Here is a 24,214-nt window from a genome sequence, read left to right as displayed (position 1 = left end):
ATGTGTGTGTGTGTGTGTATACATATATACATACATATATACATACATATATGTATGTAAATTATTCTATACTTCTTTTTGTTTCTGTTCAGTCACTTTTCATTCTTATCTGACTCTGTGGCCCCATTTGGGGTTTTCTTGGCAAAGCTACTGGATTGGTTTGGCATTTCTTTCTCCAGATCCTTTATAGATGAGGAAACTAAGGCAAACAGGATTAAGCGATTTGCTCAGTGACATATACTTAGTAAGTGTCTAAGGCTGTATTTGAACTCAGTGGACAGAATGCTGGGCCTGGAATGGGAAAGACTCATCTTCCTGAGTTTCCAGGTTTTTCTTCAGAGCTTTATCTTTTCCATTGTGTTATTGCTTAAGTCATTCTCCTAGTTCTGTTCACTTCACTTTGCATCTGTCCATAAAAGTCTTCCTAGATTTTCCTGAAACCATCTCTTCATTTCTCACAGCACAATCGTACTCCATCACATTCAAATACTGTAACTTGTTCAGTCATTCCGGAGTTGAAGAGCATTCCCTCAGTTTCTAATTTTTTGCTGTCACAGAAAGAGCTGCTATAAATGTTTTTGCATGTTTGGTTCTTTTTCTTCTTTCTTTAATCTTTTCGAGGTATGGAATGAGTAGCAGAATTGCTGAATCAAAGGGTATGCAACATTAACATATGTAGCAACATTTGGAGCAGAGTTCCAAATTTGGGCCTATGTAAGACACAGTGCCTAGTATATGGTAAGCGCTTAATAGAGCTTGTTGACTAACTGACCTGTGGAGCAACTACCAGACAACTGAAGGGAGTTTATAATCAATTGATGGAGTTATGGTCAACAAGGGCTGTAAGAGGTCAGAGAAAGGTGGGGTCAGTGTAGCCTAGAGAGGTGAGAGAAGCACTCCTGGAGAGTCAGGACATGAACTTGGCCTCACAGGATAAGCAGGATTCAGAGCAGATAAAGGTGCATCCTAGATCATGGAATCATTCCAAGACTCCAAGAGGACTCATGTAGATAGTGAGGAGACTGACCTGGTGAAAATGGAACATTTATATTGGTGAGTAGCTATGGTTGGACCTCAGTTTTACAATCAATAAAATAGAAAGAATTTCATCTACCTATTTTTTTAGTTAGGCTATGGGTATCAAATGAAAAAATTTAGGGAAGAGAGGGACCTTAGAGACCATCTAACCCAACCCCTTCATTTCTCTGATGAGGTCACAAGGTCATATAAACAACAAACAAGCAAGCCAGGATTTGAATTCAATCCTTCTACACCAAGTCCAGGACTCTTGTCATTATATGACACTCTAAGTCTTTGAAATAAACTCATGGATGGGAAATGATGGGAGGGATAAATTACTAAAGTAAAAGCTCTCTAGCAGCCCCTATATTTATGTTGTCCAGGTAACCCAGTCCTATTCTTCTGTTCAATATTAGTTTCTATTGTCCCCATTTTCCCTGTAGATCCTGAGAACACAGGAGTAGTGCAAAGCTGGCAGATGATTGGATCAGAGAGGTACAGGAAGACTGGCTGCTCCCAAATATCTTCTTTACCAACTGCCTTCTGTTCCTGGAGAGGGGCGGGAAGAGGGAGAGGAGAGGATATTTTATGTTTGTTTATAAATTCTATTTTATTTTATTTTCAGTTCCAAATGTGTTTCTTTCCCTCCTCCTCCCCCACCATTGAGAACAAGACAGAAGCATCTACCATTCTTTGACCTCTGAGTTTTAAATTTAAAATAAGCAAATATTACATGGGGTAGAAAAATATATAGTTATTATCAGTCCTTAACAACTTGGCTGGACTTAGTTCATCAGATTAACCAAAGCTAAAAGCTAAGCCCTGTATCCTTGGAACACAATCTGAAAAGGTTTAGGAGAAGAATGGAATGGGAGAGATGAGAGGGAGAATGAGGAGAAAGGAAGAAGGAAAAAGTCTTGGGGTCCAGTCAGGAGTGGGCCTGGGGAAGTTGAGGGGTAGCAGCAGGCAGATACTGGAGCCATCAGGTTAAAAGGAAAAATGGAATGGAAAGTGGAAAGCAAATCACCTATTTCCTGGTTCCCAGTAGGGCAACTCTTGTTCCCATTGATCCATGGACCAGGGAAACTTTGCTGAGAAATTCCTCTCTGCTTATTGATACTGAGTAGAGAAGGAAGGAAGGGAAAGGGTAAGGGATTAAGTAGGACTCGCAAAACCAGAGAACAGTGTCTGAGCAGAAGGCAGATCCTTGTCTCCTTGATTAACAGCATCAGTCTGGTCCCCCTCAGACTGTTAAAAGCCCTGCTGGTGGGAACATAGCTCTCTGCTGGATAAGCAACTGGACCTTTGACTTTCCTAATGGGCCAGCCCTGTGACCCCAAAGAAGAGAAGGTGTAGGCAGAGTTAGCCTTTAGAAGCTAGCCATTCTTCCCTGAGTAGTCTGGACATAACATCTGGATGTTGTCGCTGTTTGTCCTTCATTCTCAGAGGACCATGACACCAGGAAAGTGATGCTGTGACTTGCAAATGAATTGGATTTAAGTGACAAGGGCTGTGCACCAGCTTCACTTTCTCCTCCACAGACTTCTAGGTCCAGTGGTCAGATATAAATCAGATAGCCCCCATCAGGATGGGGAAGAGAGTCATTGGAAGGTCTCATCCTTCTGAGGAAATATCAACAAACATAGAATCATGGGCCGAATCAGCACGATTTGCCTATAGGGAATGAGTGAGAGTGGGGAGTTCAAGAGCACTCCAAGGTTGGTGTGGATCTCACCCTTGTTACTGGAAGATTATTAGCACCACCTCAGAAGAAAATAGGAATCTAAGAGGAAAGGGAAAGTGGTGGGGAGTGGGAGTGGGAGGGGGGCAATATATTTTGTACTTCTCGAGTTTGAAGTACCTATAGGACATCTAGGGGCACATATCCAGCAAGGAGTTGGAGATGCTGGACCGCAGCATTTAAAGCTCTTCCTGAGCTGCCTCCTCCTTTTCCAGACTTCTTACACCTTATTCCCTTACTTCCCCATCCCTTCACTTTGTCTGAGATCCAATGACACTGATCTCCTGTCTATTCCTCAGACTGGCCACCCCCCCCACCCCATACCTGGAACATACTCTCTCTGTATCTCTATCTTCTAGACTCCCTGAATTCTTTTGATGCTCAGTTGAAGTCCTATGTTCTACAAGAACTTAATATTAATCTTAATGTCTATCAAGAAAAATCTTCCTGAGCTCACATCCAGCCTCAGATGCTTACTAGTTGGGTGATCCTGGGAGAGTCACTTCATCCTGTTTGCCTCAGTTTCCTCATCTGTAAAACGAGCTGGAGAAGGAAATGGCAGACTGCTCAGTATCTTGGTCAAGAAAATCCCAAATGGGGTCATGGAGAGTCAGACATGACTAAAATGATTGAACATGCACAATTCCCTTTGAGGTTACCCCCAGTTTCTATCTTATTTGTACCTAACTTATTGGCTTGTCTCCTCCATTAGGCTGTGAGCTACATGAGAACAGTCATTTTTTTAACCTTTCTTTGTATCCTCAGTGCTTAGCAGAATGCCTGGCATATTGTGAGCACTTAATAAACTCTAATCGACTAAATGAAATTCAAGAAAATGATGAGAGCTTACTTTGTAGATATTAGAGGCATCTGCGTAGAAGGAAAGAGAAAGGAACCTACTATGTGCCAAGCACTCTACAAACATTATCTCATGACCCTCACAATAACCCTAGGAGGTGGGGGCTATTATTACTCCCATTTTATAGATGAGGAAACTGAGGCAGACAGAGGTGAGGTGACTTGCCTACAGTCACACAACTATGAAGTGTTTGAGGCAGGATTTGGACTCAGGTCTTTCTGACTCCAGGCCTGGTGCTCTATCCACTAGGCCACTAGCTGATGGTTGAGTCCATGGGGCCTAAGGAAGTCACCAATGGAAACTATAGAAAGGAGAAAAGTGAACCCTGATGTTCCTGTTCACCTGGGGGCTGGGCCATGGATGATGAGCCTGTGGGGGAGATTGAGGGGATTGGTCAGATAGGTAAGAAGGAGGGTCATAAAAACCTAGGGAGGAGAGAGGGGCCCAAAAGCATCAAATGCTCCAGAGAAGTGAGAAATCAAAATAAGTCAGACATATGCATTGATTTTGCTTCCCCAGCCCAAATATAAACTTCCGAAGGGCCAGGAGACATCAGTCTTCTTATTAATTCTCCAACATCACTAGCAAGTGGTCACCCCAATTCTCCTTAAAGATCTTGGTAACAGGGAACTCACTACTTCCTAAGGAAAAGCAGCTCCTCTTTTGGTCAGTGATAATTGGAAGAAAGTTCTTCCTTCTATTAAGCTGATCTCTGCTCCCCTGTCCTCTCTTCCCATATTCCCATCTCCCTCAATTTCTATCCTTTGCTTCCAATTCTGCCTTGGGCAAAGCAGAGTAACTCTGATCCTTCTTTCATATAACTACCTTCAAGAGTGAACTCATCTGTACAAATAAGGGGGCTTGAATGGAGGACTACCAACTCTAGGACTCTAACATCAAATATTAACAACTTACAAGTCTATGAGTGGGTGGTTTCCCTGTGCTCTCATTTACCTCTGACATCACATAGCATCACTATGGCAACAGAACCAACCCCCAACCCCTCAGGGGAGGGAAGAGTAGGTTCCCCAGATCTCCGTGAGAGCAGGGAGACAGTGTCACCCCTTGTCATTCATGGGGGGACGTAAAGACTAAGGATGCTTGGCTACTGACCCTGCCATACCCCCCCCCATTGACTGCCATGTCTGTGGCCCCTGATGGCATTGCCAGACCTGGAATGCCCCTACACTAAGGAAGACATCCAGCCACAGTTCTGCCACGTCCACCGCTGTCTCTGGCCACCAGAGCCCAGTGGACCACACAGCCTCTAGCTATTGCTCAAACCTACCTCAGGGGATGTCCGTGCCTGTGTCATTGCTCCACAGACTTGGAGACATCTGTGCCAATTCCCAGGTGGAGTGGGACTGATTCTAGTTGACCCAGAAGTGCCAGACATTAGCACGCAAGATTATTAATTGAGCAGGAATCCAACAAGAAAGCTTCTACTCTGAAAGAGAATGGGATGGAGCAAGAAAAGGGTAAGCCTATTATCCATTAGTTCTGTGAGTTTCAGTTTTTCACTTCCCCACTATAAGCCTCAGTTTTCTTATCTGTAAAATGGAAGAGACAACAGATAACTGTACCCATCTGGTTCTAATATCCTACCAATCCAATGTGTGCCTAATACAATAGGGTGGTCTAACTTTCAAGTAGCAAAATCATAGGGCCAGAAAAGTATCTAGAGAATTTCCCCAACTCCCTTTTCTAGCCTAGGATTGAAGAACTCAGGCAACAAATAAGTCTTTACTGAGCACTTCCTATGTGCCAGGCACTATGTGAAATGCTGGGAATATACATACAAGCAAAAAGTAAGACAATCCTTGTTCTGGAGGACCTTACATTTTTTTAAATTTAAATTTTCAGTTCCAAATTCTCTTCCTCTCCACCCCTCCCCCACTCATTGAGAAGGTAAGATATACAACACTCATTATACATATAAAGTCATGCAAAGTAATTTCACATTAGACATGTTGCAAAAAAGAAAAAAAGCAAGAAAAATAAATTAAGAAAAAATATGCTTCCATCTGAACTCTGAGACCATCATTCCTCTGTCTGGAGATGGATGGCATTTTTCATAATGAATCCTTTTAAATTGTTGTGGATTATTTTATTGATCAGAGTAGCTAAGTCTTTCACAGTGAATTATTGTCACAATATTGCTGTTACTATGGGCACTGTTTTCCTGGTTCTGCTTACTTCCCTTTGTATCAGTTTATGTAAGTCTTCTCAGATATTTTCTGAAACCATTTCCTTCATCATTTCTTACAGCACAATAGTATTCCATCACAATCACATACCACAACTTGTTCATTCATTCTCTGAGCATCCTCTCACCTTCCAGTTCTTTGCCACTACAAAAAGAGCTGCTATAAATATTTTTGTGCATGTGGGTCTTTTTCCTTTTTTCTTAGATCTTTTTGGGATACAGACCTAATAGCTGCTTCAAAGGATTTTATAGATCTCTATAGATCCCAAATTGTTCTCCAGAATGGCTGGATCAGTTCACAACTCCACCAAGAGTATATTAGTGTCTCTGTTTTTCCACCTCCTTCCAGCATCTGTCATACGCCTTTGCTGTCAAAATTAGCCAATCTGATAGGTGTGACATAGTACCTCAGAGTTGTTTTAATATGCCTTTCTCTAATTGTTAGCGATTTAGAGGATTTTTTCAGAAGACTATAGATAGTTTTGATTTCTTCTTCTGAAAACTGCTTGTTCATATCCTTTGATCATTTATCAATTGGAGAATGGTTTCTTGTTTTTATAAATTTGACTCAGCTCCCTATATATTTGAGAAATTAGACCTTTATCAGAGAAATTTGCTGTTAACAAATTTCTTCCCAGTCTCTTGCTTTCAGTGTCTACATTGGTTTTATTTGTGCAAAACTTTTTTATTTAATATAAACAAAATTATCCATTTTATCTCCTTTGATCCTCTCTGTCTCTTTTTTGGTCATGAATTCTTTCCTTATCATAGCTATAACAGGTAATTTTTTTGTATTCCTCTTATTTGCTTATGGTATCAACCATTATGTCCAAATCATGTCCCCATTTTGAGTTTATCTTCATATATAGAGTGAGATGTTGGTCTATGCCTATTTCTGTCATTCTGCTTTCCAGTTTTCCCAGCAGTTTTTGTCAAAGTGAGTTCTTGCTCTAATGGCTGGGATCTTTGTGTATATCAAACACTAGATTATTATGGTTGTTTATTTTTGTATATTATGGACCTAATTTATTCCATCAATCAGCCACTCTATTTTTTTCTTAGTACCAGATTGTTTTGATGATAATCACTTTGTAGTACAGTTTGAGAGCTAGTATTGCTAGGCTCCCTTCCTTCATTTTTTCATTGATTCTCTTGATATCCTGAAACTTTTGCGCCTCCAGATGAATTTTGTTATTTTTTCTAGCTCTTTACAATAATTCTTTGATAGTTTGATTGGCATGATATTGAATAAGCAAATTAATTTAGGTAACTGTCATTTTTATAGTACTGCTCAGGCTACCCACAAACAATTAATATTTCTTCAATTATTTGGATTTGTCTTTATCCGTATGAAGAATGTTTTGTAATTGTGTTCATATGAGTTCCTATGTGTGTCTTGGCAGGTATATTCCCAAGTGTTTTCTACTGTCTACAGCTAATTTTAAATGGAATTTCTCTTTTTATCTCTTCCTGTTGGGTTTTATTGACATTATGCAACTCTACCTCACTTAAATCCAGTTTGTGCACTGGTCAAGACATCACCCCATGGTGTCATTGGTCTTCTTTGAAAGCAAAGGACCAGCAACAGATAGATACTACTTATCATTTTTTAAAAAAAGCTCCATTTATTCCTATGCTTTCTGTTGTTTTTAATGGGAATGGAGGTTGCATTTTGTCAAAAGCTTTTCTTACATCTATTGACATATGATTTTTTTGTTGTTTTTATTATTAATATGGTCAATTATGCTTATAATTTTCTCAATACTAAACTTTTCTGGGAGTTTACATTCTAAAAGACAACATACAAAGAGGAGCTGAGAAGCTGGGTCATGTGGGGAGAGGAGGTTCCCAGCTAGCCCATGATCTCATACTGGCCCATACTTCTCCAATTTTGTCACCTGCATAAGTCTTCTCTCTCTAGCTAGGCTATGAGGTCCCTAAGGAAAGAGATCCTGGTCTTCCTCTCTGCTGATGAGCTCAGTGCATGGGAGTCACTGGGATGAGACTGATTGATGCTAACTGGAAATTCCGGTTATGATGCAGTGTGAGGGAAAACATTTATCAAGTGCCTGCTATGTGTACTTCAAATGAGTTACAAATATATAATTTGATTATCGTAAATTGAGGATAATAATATTGATTGTATCTTCCACACAGAGTTTTTGAGAGGTTCAGATGGGTTCTTGTTTATTTAGAGGCAGCATGGTATAAAGCAGATAGAAGGCTGGACTTAGGAGTTGGGAAGTACTGGGTTCGAATCCCATCTCAGGAACTTACTAGCTGTGTGACCCTGGACGAGTCCTCTCTCTTGGGTAGTTGTAGATAACAGGTGGACTACTGCCTATGAGGCTTTGTAAACCTTCCAGAGCTATGCTAATGAAAATAACTAGCCCTGAAGGGGTTATTTATTATATATCAGTATATATGCATATATATGTATGCATGTGAGTATATATATATATATAGTACATACGTACATATGTACATATTTATGACAGCCCTTTGGTACCTGAGTTTCATCTATTTCTGGCATTCATGCAAATGCTTAACATCAAGATGGATTTTCTCAAAGGTAATTATACAGTTAAGGGTCCAATTTTTCTTCTCTTCTCACCTCCAGAAATCTGTTTGTTACACATGCAAACAAGCCAAGCAATTACTCTAGTGTTGATTCATGCCGTGTTCAAATTTCATAATTTCTGGAAGGCTTTCATTGGGGGGAGGAGTGGGGGACTCTCACCATGGAGACAGCTAATCAACACTTCCCAATGTTCCTGAAAATTGACACTACTTTCTGCTCTGGGCTCATAGTCCCTACCCCCCACCACTTCATGTGGAGGGTCAGCCACAGGCATTGGAAAGATCTGCTCAATTTAAAGGGGTTTTGTCATCAGGCGGATTGTTAGCTATTATAGTCCTGTTGCCAATAAGATCCATCTGGGGCTATGGACTTTTAAAGAGACATTTGCATATCATTGGCAAAAGTGGTAATGAGCTGATATAAAAACACCCTATGAGCCCTTGGGGAAACTGGAGATTCAGATGAACCCATGGTCTGTCTTCTCTTTGTGAACTATTTTTCCTCTTCCATGGTGCCCTTAATCCCAAAAGAACTTTAGGAAGGTATATGCTCTAAAAGACACTTTGTGGCTAACAGTCCCTGGGGCCCCTCTCCCAGAACCCTGTGTGTACTAAGCCTGAGAGTTCTCCTCTACCCCCTAGTGAAAGGCTTTGTCCTCAAGGAAAGGGATTTCAGGCCTAAGCCAGCAGGGGGAAAGGATATTTCCTAAGCTAAATTGTTAAATTCTTCCTTATATTAATAATCTATCTTGAGAGAAAGGAGTCATGCATGTTGACTATGTAGTACAATGTGTAGGCAAGCACAGGACAGCATAGTTCAAAATCTAGGTTCTATAAAAGGTCCGTATGGAAGAGTCCAAAGTAGAGTGGAAGAGACTCAAGGACTCTGCATTTGTTTTTAGATAGCAAAGTTTTGCATGGAGTGCTTCGGACTTAGGATTCAGAAAATCTGGATTCAAATCCCAGCTTTGATACCAGCTGCATAACTGGTCAAATCTAACCTCTCTATGCTTCACTTTCTTATCAGTACAAGAGGAACAAGGATGAGGACTTGACCTTTGATTTCAGTGGTATAGGGAACTCCTGTGTAAACTGCCCTCACAGATTAACATCAACCTTTAGTCTTAGAGAATTGCCCAAGCTCTTAGAAGTTAGTGACTTTCCCAGGATCACACCAGTGATGTCTATCAGGTGTGGAACGTGAAGTCTTCTTGACTTTAAGGCCAACTCTCTATCCACTATGGTGGCCACCTCTCTAACTGTACAATGGAAATAGTCATACTTACTCTACCTACTTCACAAAATTGTTCTAAAGAAAGTACTTTGTAAAATACAAAGCCCTGTGTACATGTAGGGGCAGGTAGGTAACAGAGTGGATAGAGTGCCCTGCCTGGAGTCAGGAAGACTTATCTTCCTGAGTTCCAATTCAGCCTCAGATGCTTAAAAGCTGTGTGACCCTGGGCAATTCACTTAACCCTGTTTGCCTCAGTTTCCTCATCCGTAAAATGAGCTTAGAAAGGAAATGGCAAATCAATCCAGTATCTCTTCCAAATGAGGTCAAGAAGAGTTGGACAAAACTTACATAACTGAACAATAAAATATGTTTATGTGAACAGTTCGAGAGTCCATGATGTTTGGCTAAGTAGCTCTGAGACCATTGTTCCAGGACCTCCAACCTCCATGGTCTTTCAAGGAAACAAATGCCCCCTATTCCTTTATGTTATTAAGCATGAATGTATGTACTTAGGGCAACTAGGTGGCACAAAGGATAGAGTTAGGAAGACCTGAGTTCAAATCTGACCTCAGATGCTTACTAGCAGTGTCTCTTAACCATTTGCCTCAGTTTTCTCATCTGTAAAATTAACAAAGCAAACTATTCTAGTATCTTTGTAAAGAAAACCCCCAAAAGAGTAACCAAGGGTGGACACTACTGAAAATGACTAAATAATGACAATTGGGCAATACAGCTAAATGCATGGATTCTTTATCCCCCATTGAATTATAAGTTCCATGAGGGCAAGGATCAGGTCTTGTTTGAGACTTATCTCCTCTTATTCCTGAGTATAGTGTTCTGCTCATTGGAGGTACTTCATTAACATTTGCTGGATGGAATTTTATTAAATGATTTGTTATTGTGGTTCAGCCATGTCCAACTCCTCATGACCCAACCATTTGGGGTTTTCTTGGCAGAGATGATGGAGTAGTTTGCCATATCTTTCTCCAGCTCATTTTACAGATGAGGAAACTGAGGCAAATAGGGTGAAGTGACTTACCCAGGGTCACACAGCTAGTAAGTTTCTGAGGTTGGATTTGAACTCAAGTCTTCCTGATTCCAGGCATGGTCCTCTAACCACTGAGTGACCTAGCTAGGGGAGGAAGTGGGGAGAGAAAGGGAGAGGAGGAGAGAGAAAAGGGAGGGAGAAGGAAAGAGGAGGATAAAAGGGGAGAAGGGGAGAATGAGAGGGAGAAGGGGAGGGGGAATACTTTCAATGACTATTGTTCAGATTGAGGTGAATTATGACTCATTGATTTGACTGTAGAGCCAGAGGCACCTGAGTTCAAGTCTTGCCTCTGATGCGGACTGGCTGTGGTGCCCTGGACATGTCCACTAACCAACCTCTCAATGTTTCCTGGTAATTCAGACCCAGAGAGCAGGAACTGGCTTTGTATGCCTTTCACAAAAAATGCTAGTTGACTGACTTACTGACTATAAACTACAGAGTAGTTGCTGATCTGTGGAGGAAGAAGGAAGCTCCTCGCACTGAGGAAACCCAGGTCTCTACAGCAAGGTGTTCTTTTTTGTCTTTGGAGGGGGAAAGGCAAGACAATTGGGGTTAAGTGACTTGCCCAAGGTCACACACTAGTAAGTGTCAAGTGTCTGAGGCTGGATTTGAACTCAGGTCCTCCTGACTCCAGGCACCTAGCTTCCCCCAAGGCATTCTTAACCTGAGGTTCAGGGATAGATTTCAGAGAATCTGTGAAGTTGGGCAGGGGAGGAAATAAACTTTCATTCATCTTTGCTTTCTTTTGTAATCCTACATATTTTGTTTTCATGCACTTAAAACACTTTTCTGAAGAAGAGTCCATAGGCCTCATCAGATATCAGGATATTAATCTGATCTCTGGTCAGATGAGGACTCCCTCTGGAGGCAGATGGGGCTCTTTAGTGGTATAGTGAATAGAGCGAACTTGAATCCCACCTCAGTTTACTCATCTGGAAAGTGGAGATAATAATAGCACCTACTTCAGAGAGTTGTTTCAAGGCTCAGACATGTTACCATAGGTAAAGGCGCCTTTGCAGATTTGTAAAAGTGTGACATAAATACTAGCTATTATCATCACCTTAGGAGAAGATTCCTATTCTTTGCAAGCTGGGTTTTATTTTAACTTAAACATTTGTCCCTAGGGAGGAAAAGAAATAAGGAGGTGTCCATATCAGGTTAGGGAAGATCCAGTGGCATCAGTAAAGATATACAAAAAGGGTCACATTTTAACAGCTTTGGGGTGAGTGAATGGGAGGTGGCAGAGAAAGACTGAGCAAGACTGTGCAGAAAATCAATCAGTCAACAAGTATTTTATTAAGCTTCTACCTGCCATGTGCCAAGGACTATGTTCAAATCAGGGGATTTGAAGCTATCCCTGACTTCAAGGAGTGTTTCCATTCCAAAGGGAGAGAGAAATGCTTATTCAAATATATAAGAAATCAATGCAAACAAAGAAGCACAAGATAGTTGGAGTGATGAGAGGGAACTAGCCTTTGGGGAATTAGGAAGCTTTATATAAAAGGTGATATTTCGTTTCATCTCAAAGGAAGTGGAAGATTCTATGAGGCAAAGTAAAGAGAGAGAGCATGCCAGGCAGAGAAAAAAGCAGGAAAATCCTAAATGAGATTGTGTCTGGATGCTCTCCTTCCTGTTATGGCCTCACACCCATTCCCCCAACCCTTCCCACCTTCTTCTCTCTTTATTTTTCCTCTTCTCTCTTCTCCATATGTGGCCCCACACACACCTTGTCAGTGTCCCTCTGGTTTACAGGACATTCACATATCCTCTCACCTACACTGTGGTTAATAAAATGCTAGTGTGGGACATGAGAATCCTGGGTTCTCGTTCTAGTTCTGATCTTTACTTGTGTGAATGCAACAACCTTAGTTCATCTAGGAAACTAGAAGTTCACATTCTTCCCCTTCTCTGGCTGGTTTTGTGAGACTACGTGGGATTGGGAAACCATAATAGCAAAAATGTGCATGAAAGCCTTTGAGGAGCATTGACCTCTACGACCAAGGAAACTTCATTTAAGCCCAGCCACTACTTTACTTTGTGATTTGGGGCAATCAGTTTATGTCTCTTAGTCTCAGTTTCAGTTTCCTCCTTTGTAAAACAAGGGGGTTAGATTTAGGAAATCAGATTTCCAAATGAAATAATAGGCAGGGTCTCTTGGTTTGAGACTGAGACAAGGGAGACTCTCACAGAAGAAATCCTCACAATACAATTTCAATTACCCTGATGGAGAAGAATAAGAAAAGCAGGTGTCTAAAGAGACCAATTAGGCTGCACAGAGGGGCCCAGATTTTAAAAAGAAACCTACAAAAAGATGGCAGCCGAGGGCGATAACCAAGGCCAAACACAGGCAGGCAGCACAGACCTTTAGGAATCAGGTTGGGAATGATAAAGCCCAGGATGAATGGAAGCTTGGAGGGAAATAAAGGATGTCTTTTGTATTCATCTTTGTCTGGAGCAAGGGGAAGAGAGAAGGGGCAGATGGTGTAATGGTAACAGATGATAGAGAAGAAACAATCCTTACTTTACTGCCAAGGAAACTCCCTGACGAGAACATCCCAACCCAAACATGAGAGACAAATGAGGTTAGAAGAAGATTTGAGGCTCATTACAGGTGAGGAGATGAAAGGGTCCCCAACCCATTCAATGTATTCAGGTTTCCAATTGAGTCAAAATCACAATTTTCATCATTCTCATCACATCATAACAAGTACAAGTGTGATCAGTCATAAGCACAACCAGTCATAATCATTTGATCCTCACCATAACCCTATGAGGTAGACACCATCAGTCTTCACATTTTACAGATGAGGAAACAAACTCAGTTGCTGTTCATTGGTTTCAATTGTGTCCCACTCTCTGTGGTCCCATTTTCTTGGTAGAGATACTGGAGTAGTTTGCCATTTCTTTCTCCAGCTCATTTTACAGATGAGGAAACTGAGGTAAACAGGGTTAAATGACTTGCCCAGGGTCACACAGCTAGTAAGTGTCTGAGGCCAGATTTGAACCCAGGGCTTCCTGACTCCAGGTCTAATACTCTATACACTGAGTTCAAGGTCAAACAACTGACAAGGGTCTGACCTGGGACTTAAACCCCAGTCTTACCAACTCCCAAATCTATCACTTTGCCTGCCACTGAATGTCATTCCTGGGCACTCTCAGAAGGTTCAGGTAAGACAGCTGTCCAGTAGAATAGCTGTCCATGAGGACTTGGAACAATAGGAGAGATGCCACAAGTTGAAGATGGACAAAGGCTCTATTTTTCAAGAGAAAATGGTGGATTCTGCAAACTATAGCTAAGTGAGACTGTTATGCCCATCACTGGGCAAAAATGAAGAACAGACTATTAAACATACGATCTGTGAGTGCTTAAGGAAGGAAGCAGCCTAGGTCCCTTAAGGTCCCTTAAGACCAGGTTCTATCAGACTAGACACATTTCCTTTTTTGACAGGGTAACTATCAAAACCAGCTTGATAAGATCATTGGATCATGGAATTACTGAATACATCATATATTTAAGAATGTCTTTTAAGGGTGAACAAATGAAAAGATCATAGAATCAGAGAAAAAGAAGAGATTTGCCTGAAGGGGGGAAACAGGATTTGAACCTCCAGCTTTTGACTTCAAATCCCATGTTCCTTCCATTGGACTGTGCTGTCTCCAGTGGGCTGGCTAATAGTACAGTGAACTAAATGAAAAATACCATATATTTATTCAGCTAGGTGACTGAACAAGCAGTGTGTAGATCTCATCCTGCTGGGACATACTACGTAACTGTTCTTCTCAAAATTTTGGTCAATGATTTGCTTGAAGAAATAGATGGTTTGCTTTTTCCCATTTTTAAATTATGAGGAACCAGGAGAGGTCAACACATCGTTCGACAGAAATAGGAGGCAAGAAGATCCCGATGGGCTGGAATGATGGGACAAATTCAATGAGATGAAATCTAATATGGATAATTAATGAATTAATATGGATAAATAAGAGTCTTGTTCTTAGGTTAAAAGATTAAACTTTACAAGTATAGAGCTGCAGTTTTAGTTCAATAGGAGTGGTCTTTGAAACATGGCAGCTCAATCCACTTCATCAAGCATATATTAAATGTCTTCTATGTGCCAATTATTGTCCAAGGCGCCCAGGTTAGAGAAAAGGGCAAGGAGTAAATAGCCCCTACTTCAATTTTGTCATCTGAGGCTACATCTGGCGTAGTAGATAGAGAACTCCCCTGGAGTCAGTTAAGACTGCTCTTCCTGAGTTCAAATCTGGCCTCAGACATTTAGTAGCTATGCAAGTCACTTAACCCTGTTTGCCTCAGTTTCCTCATCTGTAAAATGAGTTAGAGAAGGAAATGGCAGACTACACACCAGTATCTTTGCCAAGAAAATCTCAAATGGGGTCATGAAGAGTCAGATACAACTGAAACAACTGAACAAATCATCTGAGGCTGCATTATCAGTAGGAGCATAAATTGTAGAAATTACAAGTCCTTAAGGTACTGAAATGTGCTGAACAAGGGAGCATTGCTGTGCTCTGAACTGGATCTTGAGTTAGAAGACCTGGGTTTGAATTCCACCTGTGTGACCCAAAGCAAATCATTTCTCTCTCTGGGCTTCAGTTTTCTTATCTGTAAAACAGGGGTGGGGCAAGGGCTGAACTAAAGATTCTCTTAGGTCCTTTCCAACTCCAGCATCCTATAGTATTCAGTGACTGAGGTGGAGAAACTGAGGCCCAGAGTAGTAAACTAGACCACAGATGAGAGAGCTCCAGATAGGTTTCAAGGCTGCCAGTCCCAAAGGATCCCTGAGGGGCCAACAACTTACATCCTCGATGTTAGAAGTGAGCCCATCTAACAAGCCCCCAATGATGAGAAACATGTTCACCTTAAACAAAGAATACCTGTTGTGAAATCAGAAAAGCCTTTATTAGTCTTCACGTCCATTTAGCCTCCCCAGTAAGGTTACAGGACGACTACAACATGTGCAGAAAGATGGGGTTTCTTACATTGTTTTCCTAACTTTGGATCTCCTGAGATACTGTCCCCTGGCCATGTGACTCCATGTTCTCCTCTCTGATAGGTCCTTCCTCACTCAGCTCCTTGGGCCTGCACCCTCATGACTATGTGCCCTCTGGGAGACTGGCTGATGGGCAGGAGGAAAGCCAAAGGGAGGGGCTCTGAGTAACCTGCTCCCATGACCTCAGTGCTCAGCTGCTGTGTGATCTTGGGCAAGTCCCTTCACTTCTGGGCCTCAGTTTACTCATATTATACAATGAGGAAGTTCTGGTAGATCAGATGATCTCTCAGGTCGTTTGCAGTTACAAAGCTTAGGGTCCTAGTTCATTTCTCCAACAGATAAGATGTTGGAGAGGAATTCAGAGACTGGAAAAGGGATTCAGCTTTATCTGCTGGCAAGTCTAGGATTTTGTCCATTCTGTGGCTAGAAGGGACTGTAGAGCTCATCTAATTCAGAGTTTCAGAGAGGATAACTGTCAACAAGCATTTATTAAGCATCTACTGTGTGCCAGTTACAGTGCTACACCTTAGGAATGCAAAGGCAAAAAAGTCAAACAGTCCTTGACTTCAGGGAGCTTGCCTTCTACCACAAGAGATGACGCACACACACATATACGTATACATATATGTTGTATATGTCATATATGGATATAGAGATGGAGATCACCTCTAGGTGGAAACTCTATTTACCAATGCAGGTCAGCTCCTTCTCCAACACTGAGAACTAAAGTGTCTTACCCAGGGTCATACAGCCAGTATGTCAGAGGCAGGTCTAGAACTCATACCTTCCTGGCTCTGAGGGCAGGTTCTCCATCTACTATGGCATATTCATATGTATGTGTGTAGGCATATGTACATATTTATAAGTATAATTGTATAAATATAAATGCATATATTTATAAATTTGTAGATAGATAAATACGTCGTTCAGTTGTTTCAGTCATGTCTGACTCTTTATGACCCCATTTGGAGTTTTCTGGCAAAGACACTGGAGTGGTTTGCCATTTCCTTCTCTAGTCGTTTTTCTAGATGAAGAAACTGAGGCAATAAGTGTTAGGTGACTTGCCTAGGGTCACACAGTAAGTGTAAGTAAGTAAGTGTCTAAGGTTGGATTTGAACTCAGGTCTTTCTAACTCCAGACTGGGAGCTATATCCACTATGCCACCTAGCTGCCACATAAATATATACACATGTATACATATAATATGTGTAAATACATATGTATATACAAAAAATAAATGGCTTGAGGATTGATTCTCATTTCTGGAAAGCTTGGCAGGGAGCAAACTTGACATTGATGGATAATGAGATGGATCTTCTGTGACAGGAGTAAACTTATATTTTTTCGGCCCTTTATTCTGTGGCGCCTTCTTGACATCCCCATTGGCCATCTTACTGACTTCTGGGCCCCTCTGCTCTTTTCCTATCCTTTGTCCCAAGTTGGGCAGGAAACCAGGACCACTGGGTTCTCCAGGCCTGGAAGGGTCAATCCAGGCTCTAGGGAAACTTGAATCTGGGTGTGGACACAGAATAAACTGAGATTCCCAGGGCCTTATCCTAGGTCTGATGTTAATTTATTCTGTTATTGTAGGCAAATAGAGCTTCTCTTCTGGGCTGTGATTGTTCCAGCTAAAGTAAACCAACAACGAACCTTGTTCCTTTTAATCTTTTAAAAGGGTCCTAGGAGGAGAAAGGGCTTAATTTCTATAGAAATTAAGGAAGTGCTTTACATAAACTCAAGGGGACAATGTTATGATTAATCCATAGAGGATTATTTGTCCTGAATTAGGTTCCTCTGTTGCTGGGAAGGACAAACACCAACCGCCTTTCCTCCATGCCTAGGTGCTGGGCAAGTAGAGTCAAAATACTGGAAGGAATATTTAAAAAGCTGCTTTCCTCCATGGACCTCAATTTCCTGATCTGTAAAATGTTTGTATACTAGATAGGATGTTGGACTCAGAGCCAGGGAGATCATTCTTACTAGCTGTATGACCCTAGGCAAGTCATTTAACCACTTCCAGTTTCTCATTTGTAGAATGGATATAATTATAACACTATCTTCTAAATAGTCAGAGTGCATGACCCCTGAGGTCCCTTTCAGTTCTAGGATCATAATTATCTCATCTCCCCATTTTATTTTCTGGTTTAGGAAACAGACCCAGAGAGAAGACCATGCCTTGCTCATGGCCACAAAGTTAGTCAATGGCAGATCTGGATTTCCGATTCCTGGTCCAGGGCTCTTTCCATTAGACTACTTAGAAAAGTAAATTCCATAGGGGAGTGTATGATTTGAAAGAGGACTGAGGGGTGGTATAAAAAGAAAGGGAGTATGTATGGGGGATGTGGATGGAGGAAGAGATGACAGATACCCAAGCCATACACAGACAATTTTTATATTAGACAATCTTTATATTATTTATCACTTGGATTACTGTGCTCCAGTCTCAGTGTGGATCATGGGAGAGTCGATTTGGGGCTGGGAAGGACCTTAAAGGTTATCCAGTTCAAACTTTCCAATTTAAAGACGAGGCAACTGAGGCCCAGAAGGTGAACTGACTTGCCCCATGAGACTTGAGAGCTGGATCTGTCTTTTACATTTCTCTGTATCTCCATCACTTACAATAGTGCCTGGTACCTAGCTGGTGCTTAATAAATGCTCATTGACTGACTTGCCTAAGGTAATGTGCCTAAAAATCAGAAGAACTGGGATTCCCCCCAGGTCCTGTGGACTCCAAATCCATGAGACACCAAGCAGAGCTCTGGTAATTTGGAGGCAGTACACTTTTCCTGAGCCAATAACCTGTCCCTGTGCTGCAGCATTTTCCTTGTTGTTCGGTCATTTCAGTTGTGTTTGATTCTTTGTGATACCATTTGGGGTTTTCTTGGCAGAGATACTAGAGGGGTTTGCCATTTCCTGCTTTAGCTCATTTTAGAGATGAGGAAACTGAGGCAAACAGGGTGAAGTGACTTGCCCACGGTCACACAGCTAGTAAGTATCTGAGGCTAGATTTTAATTCAGGTCTTCAGACTCCAGATCGGGCATTCTATTCACACTCTACCTTTTCTCTCCTTCCCTAAAAAAGCTACATCAAGTCATATCTTCTGTTCCCCTGTCCCTAGTTCATTTCCATCCTGTCCCATTCAGAGCCTGTGAGAAAGAACAGAGAGCTAGAGAAGGTGATGTGTGTGTGCCCAGCTTTCACTCATGTTGGTTTCAGACTGTGGTGAGGCCTGACTCCTGACTGGCCATCTGCCCCAGCCTCTGTCCTAGAGCACTGAGAGCCAGAGAGATGGGGAGGAAGCAGGGAGAAGGGGGTCTCATCAATGAGGCCCCTCAGAAGGAAGGCAGTCCCAGCAATCTGGACTTTCATTAACACCTCTGCTACTGCTGATGACACCTGCTGGGGCTGGGACAGGGGAGGGGAAAGGAGTGAATTGGTTCTGTCAATCAAGGAGGGGCAGGATCCCTGGGTGCTGCTGGCATTTCTGCCCAGAGAAAAGCTGCTATGGGCACTGTCTTAGCAACTAGCCTGTGCCCCAGCAGACGCTTGCCTTCTCACATGCTTATTTAGCTGTTCTAAGCACTGCAGAGGCAGAAAGCAGTGGTCTCTGTCCTGGGAGTTAGGAGAACTTGCTCCTGGTCTAAGCTCAGAGGCAAATTTGTTGGTGACCTTGTGTAAGTAACATCCTCTCCTGAGAGCATCAGCAACCTTGTCTGGAAACCAGGACCACACAGCAGACCAGTCAAGGGTCAGACTAATCAGTTTTATACTGATAGTATGTGTGTATGTGTGTGTACAAATGTGTGCATAAATACATGTATACACACAGAGACACATACATAGATGTGCCTACATATACATACATATCATGCACACCTGTACATACACACAGGAATCAGGTATACATCATATATGCATGTGTATCTATTTATCTATCTGTCTATATCAGTTAAGGGGCAGCTAGATGTTGCAGTGGATTGAGCACTGGGTCTGGAGTCAGGAAGACTCTTCTTCCTGAGTTCAAATCTGGCCTTAACTGAAAAGCAAACTGAACAACAGCAAAAAATATATTGAATATACATGTATAAAACAACAAGAAATATATACAATTATATATATATGTATATACATATATATATAAATATATGAATAATGAGGTCATATTTGTAAAGTACTTAGCCTGCTGTGTTATACACTCTTTTGCTTTCTCTTCCCTAGTCAGACTACAGGGAATAATTCTCCAAAGCCAAGAGGATGGGCCCTGGATAATAATAACAGCACATATATATGGAGCTTTTAAAATTTGCAAAGTGCTTTACATAAGTTATTTTAGTTGATCCTCATGTGTGGTAGGGAACCATTATCATTCCCATTTTACAGATGAGAAAACTGGGGCTGAATGCCAAGGTTGCAGCTAGTAAGCATTTGAGGAAGAATTTGAACTCACTCACTGTCTCTCCCTTGCTTTCCTGCCTTCTCTCTTATTTCTCTCTTTATCTCTCCCCCTTTCACTCTGTCTCTCTAAATTCTAATTTCTTTCCCTCATCTCTCCCTCTCTCTAATCTTGCCTCTGCCTGTCTCTCTTTTTCTGTCTATCTCTGTGTCTCTAACTCTCTCTTCCCTTCTCCCTCTATCTCTGTCTCTCCCTCATCCATTGTACAGACAGACCTTTGCTCCTTTAAACAATCCTCTGAGGTGAGAAGAACATTTTTAGAGAAAAATTTAGAGAAAGAGGGAGAAAGGAGGGAGAGGTAAAGAGAGAGAAATAAGAGAGAAGGAGGAAAAACAAGGAGAGACAGAGGAAGAAAAAAAGAGGAGAAAGAGAGAGACAGAAAGAAGGAAGAGAGAGAGAGAGAGAGAGAGAGAGAGAGAGAGAGAGAGAGAGAGAGAGAGAGAGAGAGAGAGATGGTGAGTCATTATGCAGAGGAAGAAGCAGTAGCCCTACCTAAAGAAGCTCTCCCTGGGATTCCTGGTTGACAGGGAGTTAATCACCTATTAACTGGATAGATAAGGTAGGTCTGAGCATGCCTAGGGACCTGGGTTAGGTTAGGCATTCTGTGCCCATCAGATCACACCTAGACCCATCAGCCTGAATAGGAAAGGCAGAAGGAGCTCCCCAGAGGCAAAGACAAGATGACTTAGGATCACAGGAGCTGCCAGATTTCTTCAGTGAAAGCAAGCAGCAACGTTACTCCCATGAAGTCCCCCTGCTTTGAAGCAGAGAGCTGAAAATTAGGAAGGACTTAATAGAAAGAATTCTGGGAGCAGAAAAAGGGCTTTGAATAAGAACTTTGGAGTTGGAGTAAGGATTTTCTTTTTTTAATATTCATTTTTTAAAAAATATTGAGTACCAAATTTTCCCCCTCCCTAAGACAGTAAACACTTTGATGTAGGTTAGATATGCACAATCACATAAAACACATTTCCATAGAGAAAGGACTTTGAAGAACATCCAGAAGCCAGAGATCTGGGAGGATGCTCAGCAACCTCCCTGTCCAGCCCACACCCAAGAGGAATCTGCAGTAGGAGATACCTGACCCACACCTCTCCAGCCTCTGCTTGAAGACCTCCAAAGAGGGGGAAGCCCCCTTCCCCCTCCTCCATTAGGCAGCCCATTCCTCTCCTGGGCAGCTCTAACTGTTAAGGAAGTTTTCCCCTGACATTTAATCTCAGTTTGCCTCTTTGATATCAAGATATACCCATAGGAGTGTGTCAGTCACTGGACTAGGCACCAAGGACACAAAGAGAGCCCTTCTCCTCCTCCCCCAAAAGGAGATGGTATTCTTAGCCCAGTCCTCTTTGTCCCACACTTATCCTTTTCTTGCTATGAATGTTGCAGGAAAGGGGGGAACGTTCCTGTAAGGGCACCAGGTAGGGATCAGAGCCACTAGCTTGTTTCATCTGTTAAGAAAGGCTCCTTTTCAGAGAAGGATTTCTTAGCCCAGGGACCCATCATAGATAGATTTCAAGAGGGTCCATCATCTTGGGAAGCATATTTGGATAAATGTATTTCAATATAATTGGTCTCTTCCTTGTAACATCCTATGTGTTTTACTTCAGGTATTTTAAAAACCATCATTCTGAGAATAGGTACCTAGATTTCACCAGACTGTCAAAAGGGGATATAGAAAGAAATTATTAACAACCCTTGTTCTTTATGAATCATTCCTCAATTGATAACTGGTCAAAAGATATAAACAGGCAATTCTCAGATGCTGAAACCAAAGCTATCTGTACTCATATGAAAAAATGCTCTAAATCACTATTGATTATATAAATGCAAATTAAAATCATTCTAAAGTACCACCTTATACCTATCAGATTGCAAATGTGACAGAAAAGGAAAATGACAAATGCTGGAGAGGAGGTAGGAATGTTGAGACACTAATGCACTATTGGCAGAGTTGTGAACTGATCCAAGCATTCTGGAGAACAATTTGGAACTATGATCAAAGGTTATAAAACTCTGTGCTTAGCCTTTGATCCAGCAATACCACTACTGGGTCTGTATCCTACAGAGATCAATGAAAAAAGGAAAAGGACCCATATGTACAAAAATAGTTACAGCAGCTCTTTTTGTAGTGGCAAAGAATTGGAAATTGAGGGGATGCCCATAAGTTGTGGTATATGATTGTGACATACTATTGTGCTATAAAAAATGATGAAGGAGATGGTTTCAGAAAAATCTGAGATGTATATGAACTGATGCAAAGTGAAGTGAGCAGTACCAGGAAAACAGTGTATACAGAAACAGCAATATATTTTTTTTATTTTTTATTTTTTTTTTAATGTTTAACAATCACTGCCATACAATTGTGATTTTATCCCCCCCACCTACTCCCCACTCCCCCCCTCCCTCCCCATGACTGCATACAATTCTGTATAGATTCTACATATACTTTCCTATTGAGTATATTTTCACTATAGTCATGCTATGTAGTCAGACTAAGATAAATGAAAGAAATCGTATAACAAATCAGAACATGATACACAAACACATACACATACACAAACATGATCTGCTACATTATGTGAGTGACTTCCATATTTCTCTCTCTGAGTGTGGAAGGCATTTTGCCTTGAGAACCACCTTTGGGATTTTTTTTTTTTTGTTTTTGTTTTTGTTTTTTTTTTGCTTACTTTTATTTTTTTTTATTTTTTTTTTATTTTGTAATGTTTAACAATCACTGCCATACAATTGTGATTTTATCCCCCCCACCTACCCCCCACTCCCCCCCTCCCTCCCCACGACTGCATACAATTCTGTATAGATTCTACATATACTTTCCTATTGAGTATATTTTCACTATAGTCATGCTATGTAGTCAGACTAAGATAAATGAAAGAAATCATATAACAAATCAGAACATGATACACAAACACATACACATACACAAACATGATCTGCTACATTTTGCGAATGACTTCCATATTTCTCTGAGTGTGGAAGGCATTTTGCCTTGAGAACCACCATTGGGATTTTTTTTTTTTATAAGAAGTTCTTGCGTTATTACAAAATTCCAAGTCTACCAGAAAAAACTCTCGCACACTGTGGTCGTTGCTGTGCACAAAGTTCTCCTGGTTCTGCTCCTTTCACTCAGCATCAGATCATATAAGTCCTTCCAGGCCTCTCTGAAGTCTTCTTGTTCATCATTTCTTATGGCACAATAGTACTCCATTACATTCATATAGCATAATTTATTCAGCCATTCCCCAATTGATGGACATCCCCTTGACTTCCAGTTTTTGGCAACTACATAGAGTGCTGCTATAAATATTTTTGTACATGTGGGACCCTTTCCCATTTTTATGATCTCTTGGGGATATAGTCCTAGTAGCGATATTGCTGGGTCAAAGGGTATGCACATTTTTGTAGCCCTTTGGGCATAGTTCCAAATTGCTCTCCAGAATGGTTGGATGCGCTCGCAGCTCCACCAACAATGAATTAGTGTTCCAACTCTCCCACATCCTCTCCAGCATTTATCATTTTCTTGTTCTGTCATGTTTGCCAATCTTATAGGTGTGATGTGGTACCTCAGAGTTGTTTTGATTTGCATCTCTCTAACCAATAGTGATTTAGAGCATTTTTTCATATGATTATAGATAGCTTTAATTTCTTCTTGTGAAAATTGTCTGAGAAACAGCTATATTTTATAATGATCAAGTGTAAATGACTTAGTTATTCTCAGCGATAATAAAGATCCAAGATACTTCTGAAGGACCTATGATAAAAAATGCTAATCTACCTCCAGAGAAAAAACTGATGGAATCTGAATGCAGATTGAAACATACTGGGTTGTTTTTTTTTTTACTTTACTTTTCTTGGGGGGTTTTATTTTTGTCTGTGTTGTCTTTTTACAACATGACTAATATGGAGATATTTTATAGAACTGCACATGTATAATCTTTACAAAATGTTTGCCTTCTCCAGGCAGGGGGAGGGAGAAGATAATTTGGAATTAAAAATTGTAAAAAAAAAAAAAAAAGTTAAAATTGTTTTTTATATGTAATTAAAA

The 24,214-nt window shown here is 41.1% G+C and overlaps 1 protein-coding gene across 4 annotated transcripts in view; it reads left to right on the top strand.

The window, feature by feature from the left end:
* The first annotated feature begins 4,594 nt into the window (after positions 1–4,594).
* CCDC33 (coiled-coil domain containing 33) overlaps positions 4,595–24,214 on the top strand; it is a 204,134-nt gene continuing 184,514 nt past the window's right edge. For all 4 annotated transcript variants that reach the window (XM_072628381.1, XM_072628380.1, XM_072628379.1 and 1 more), the window contains exon 1: positions 4,595–5,098. In XM_072628381.1, the coding sequence (XP_072484482.1) occupies positions 5,078–5,098 (21 nt within the window). In that variant the 5' untranslated portion in view covers positions 4,595–5,077. The remainder of the gene's footprint in view (positions 5,099–24,214) is intronic.

The sequence above is a fragment of the Notamacropus eugenii genome, chromosome 1, assembly GCF_028372415.1.
Source record: "Notamacropus eugenii isolate mMacEug1 chromosome 1, mMacEug1.pri_v2, whole genome shotgun sequence".
NCBI classification, from domain to species: domain Eukaryota; kingdom Metazoa; phylum Chordata; class Mammalia; order Diprotodontia; family Macropodidae; genus Notamacropus; species Notamacropus eugenii.
Note: the sequence above shows the minus strand (reverse complement) of the source record. Positions and strands in the feature narration are given on the sequence as shown.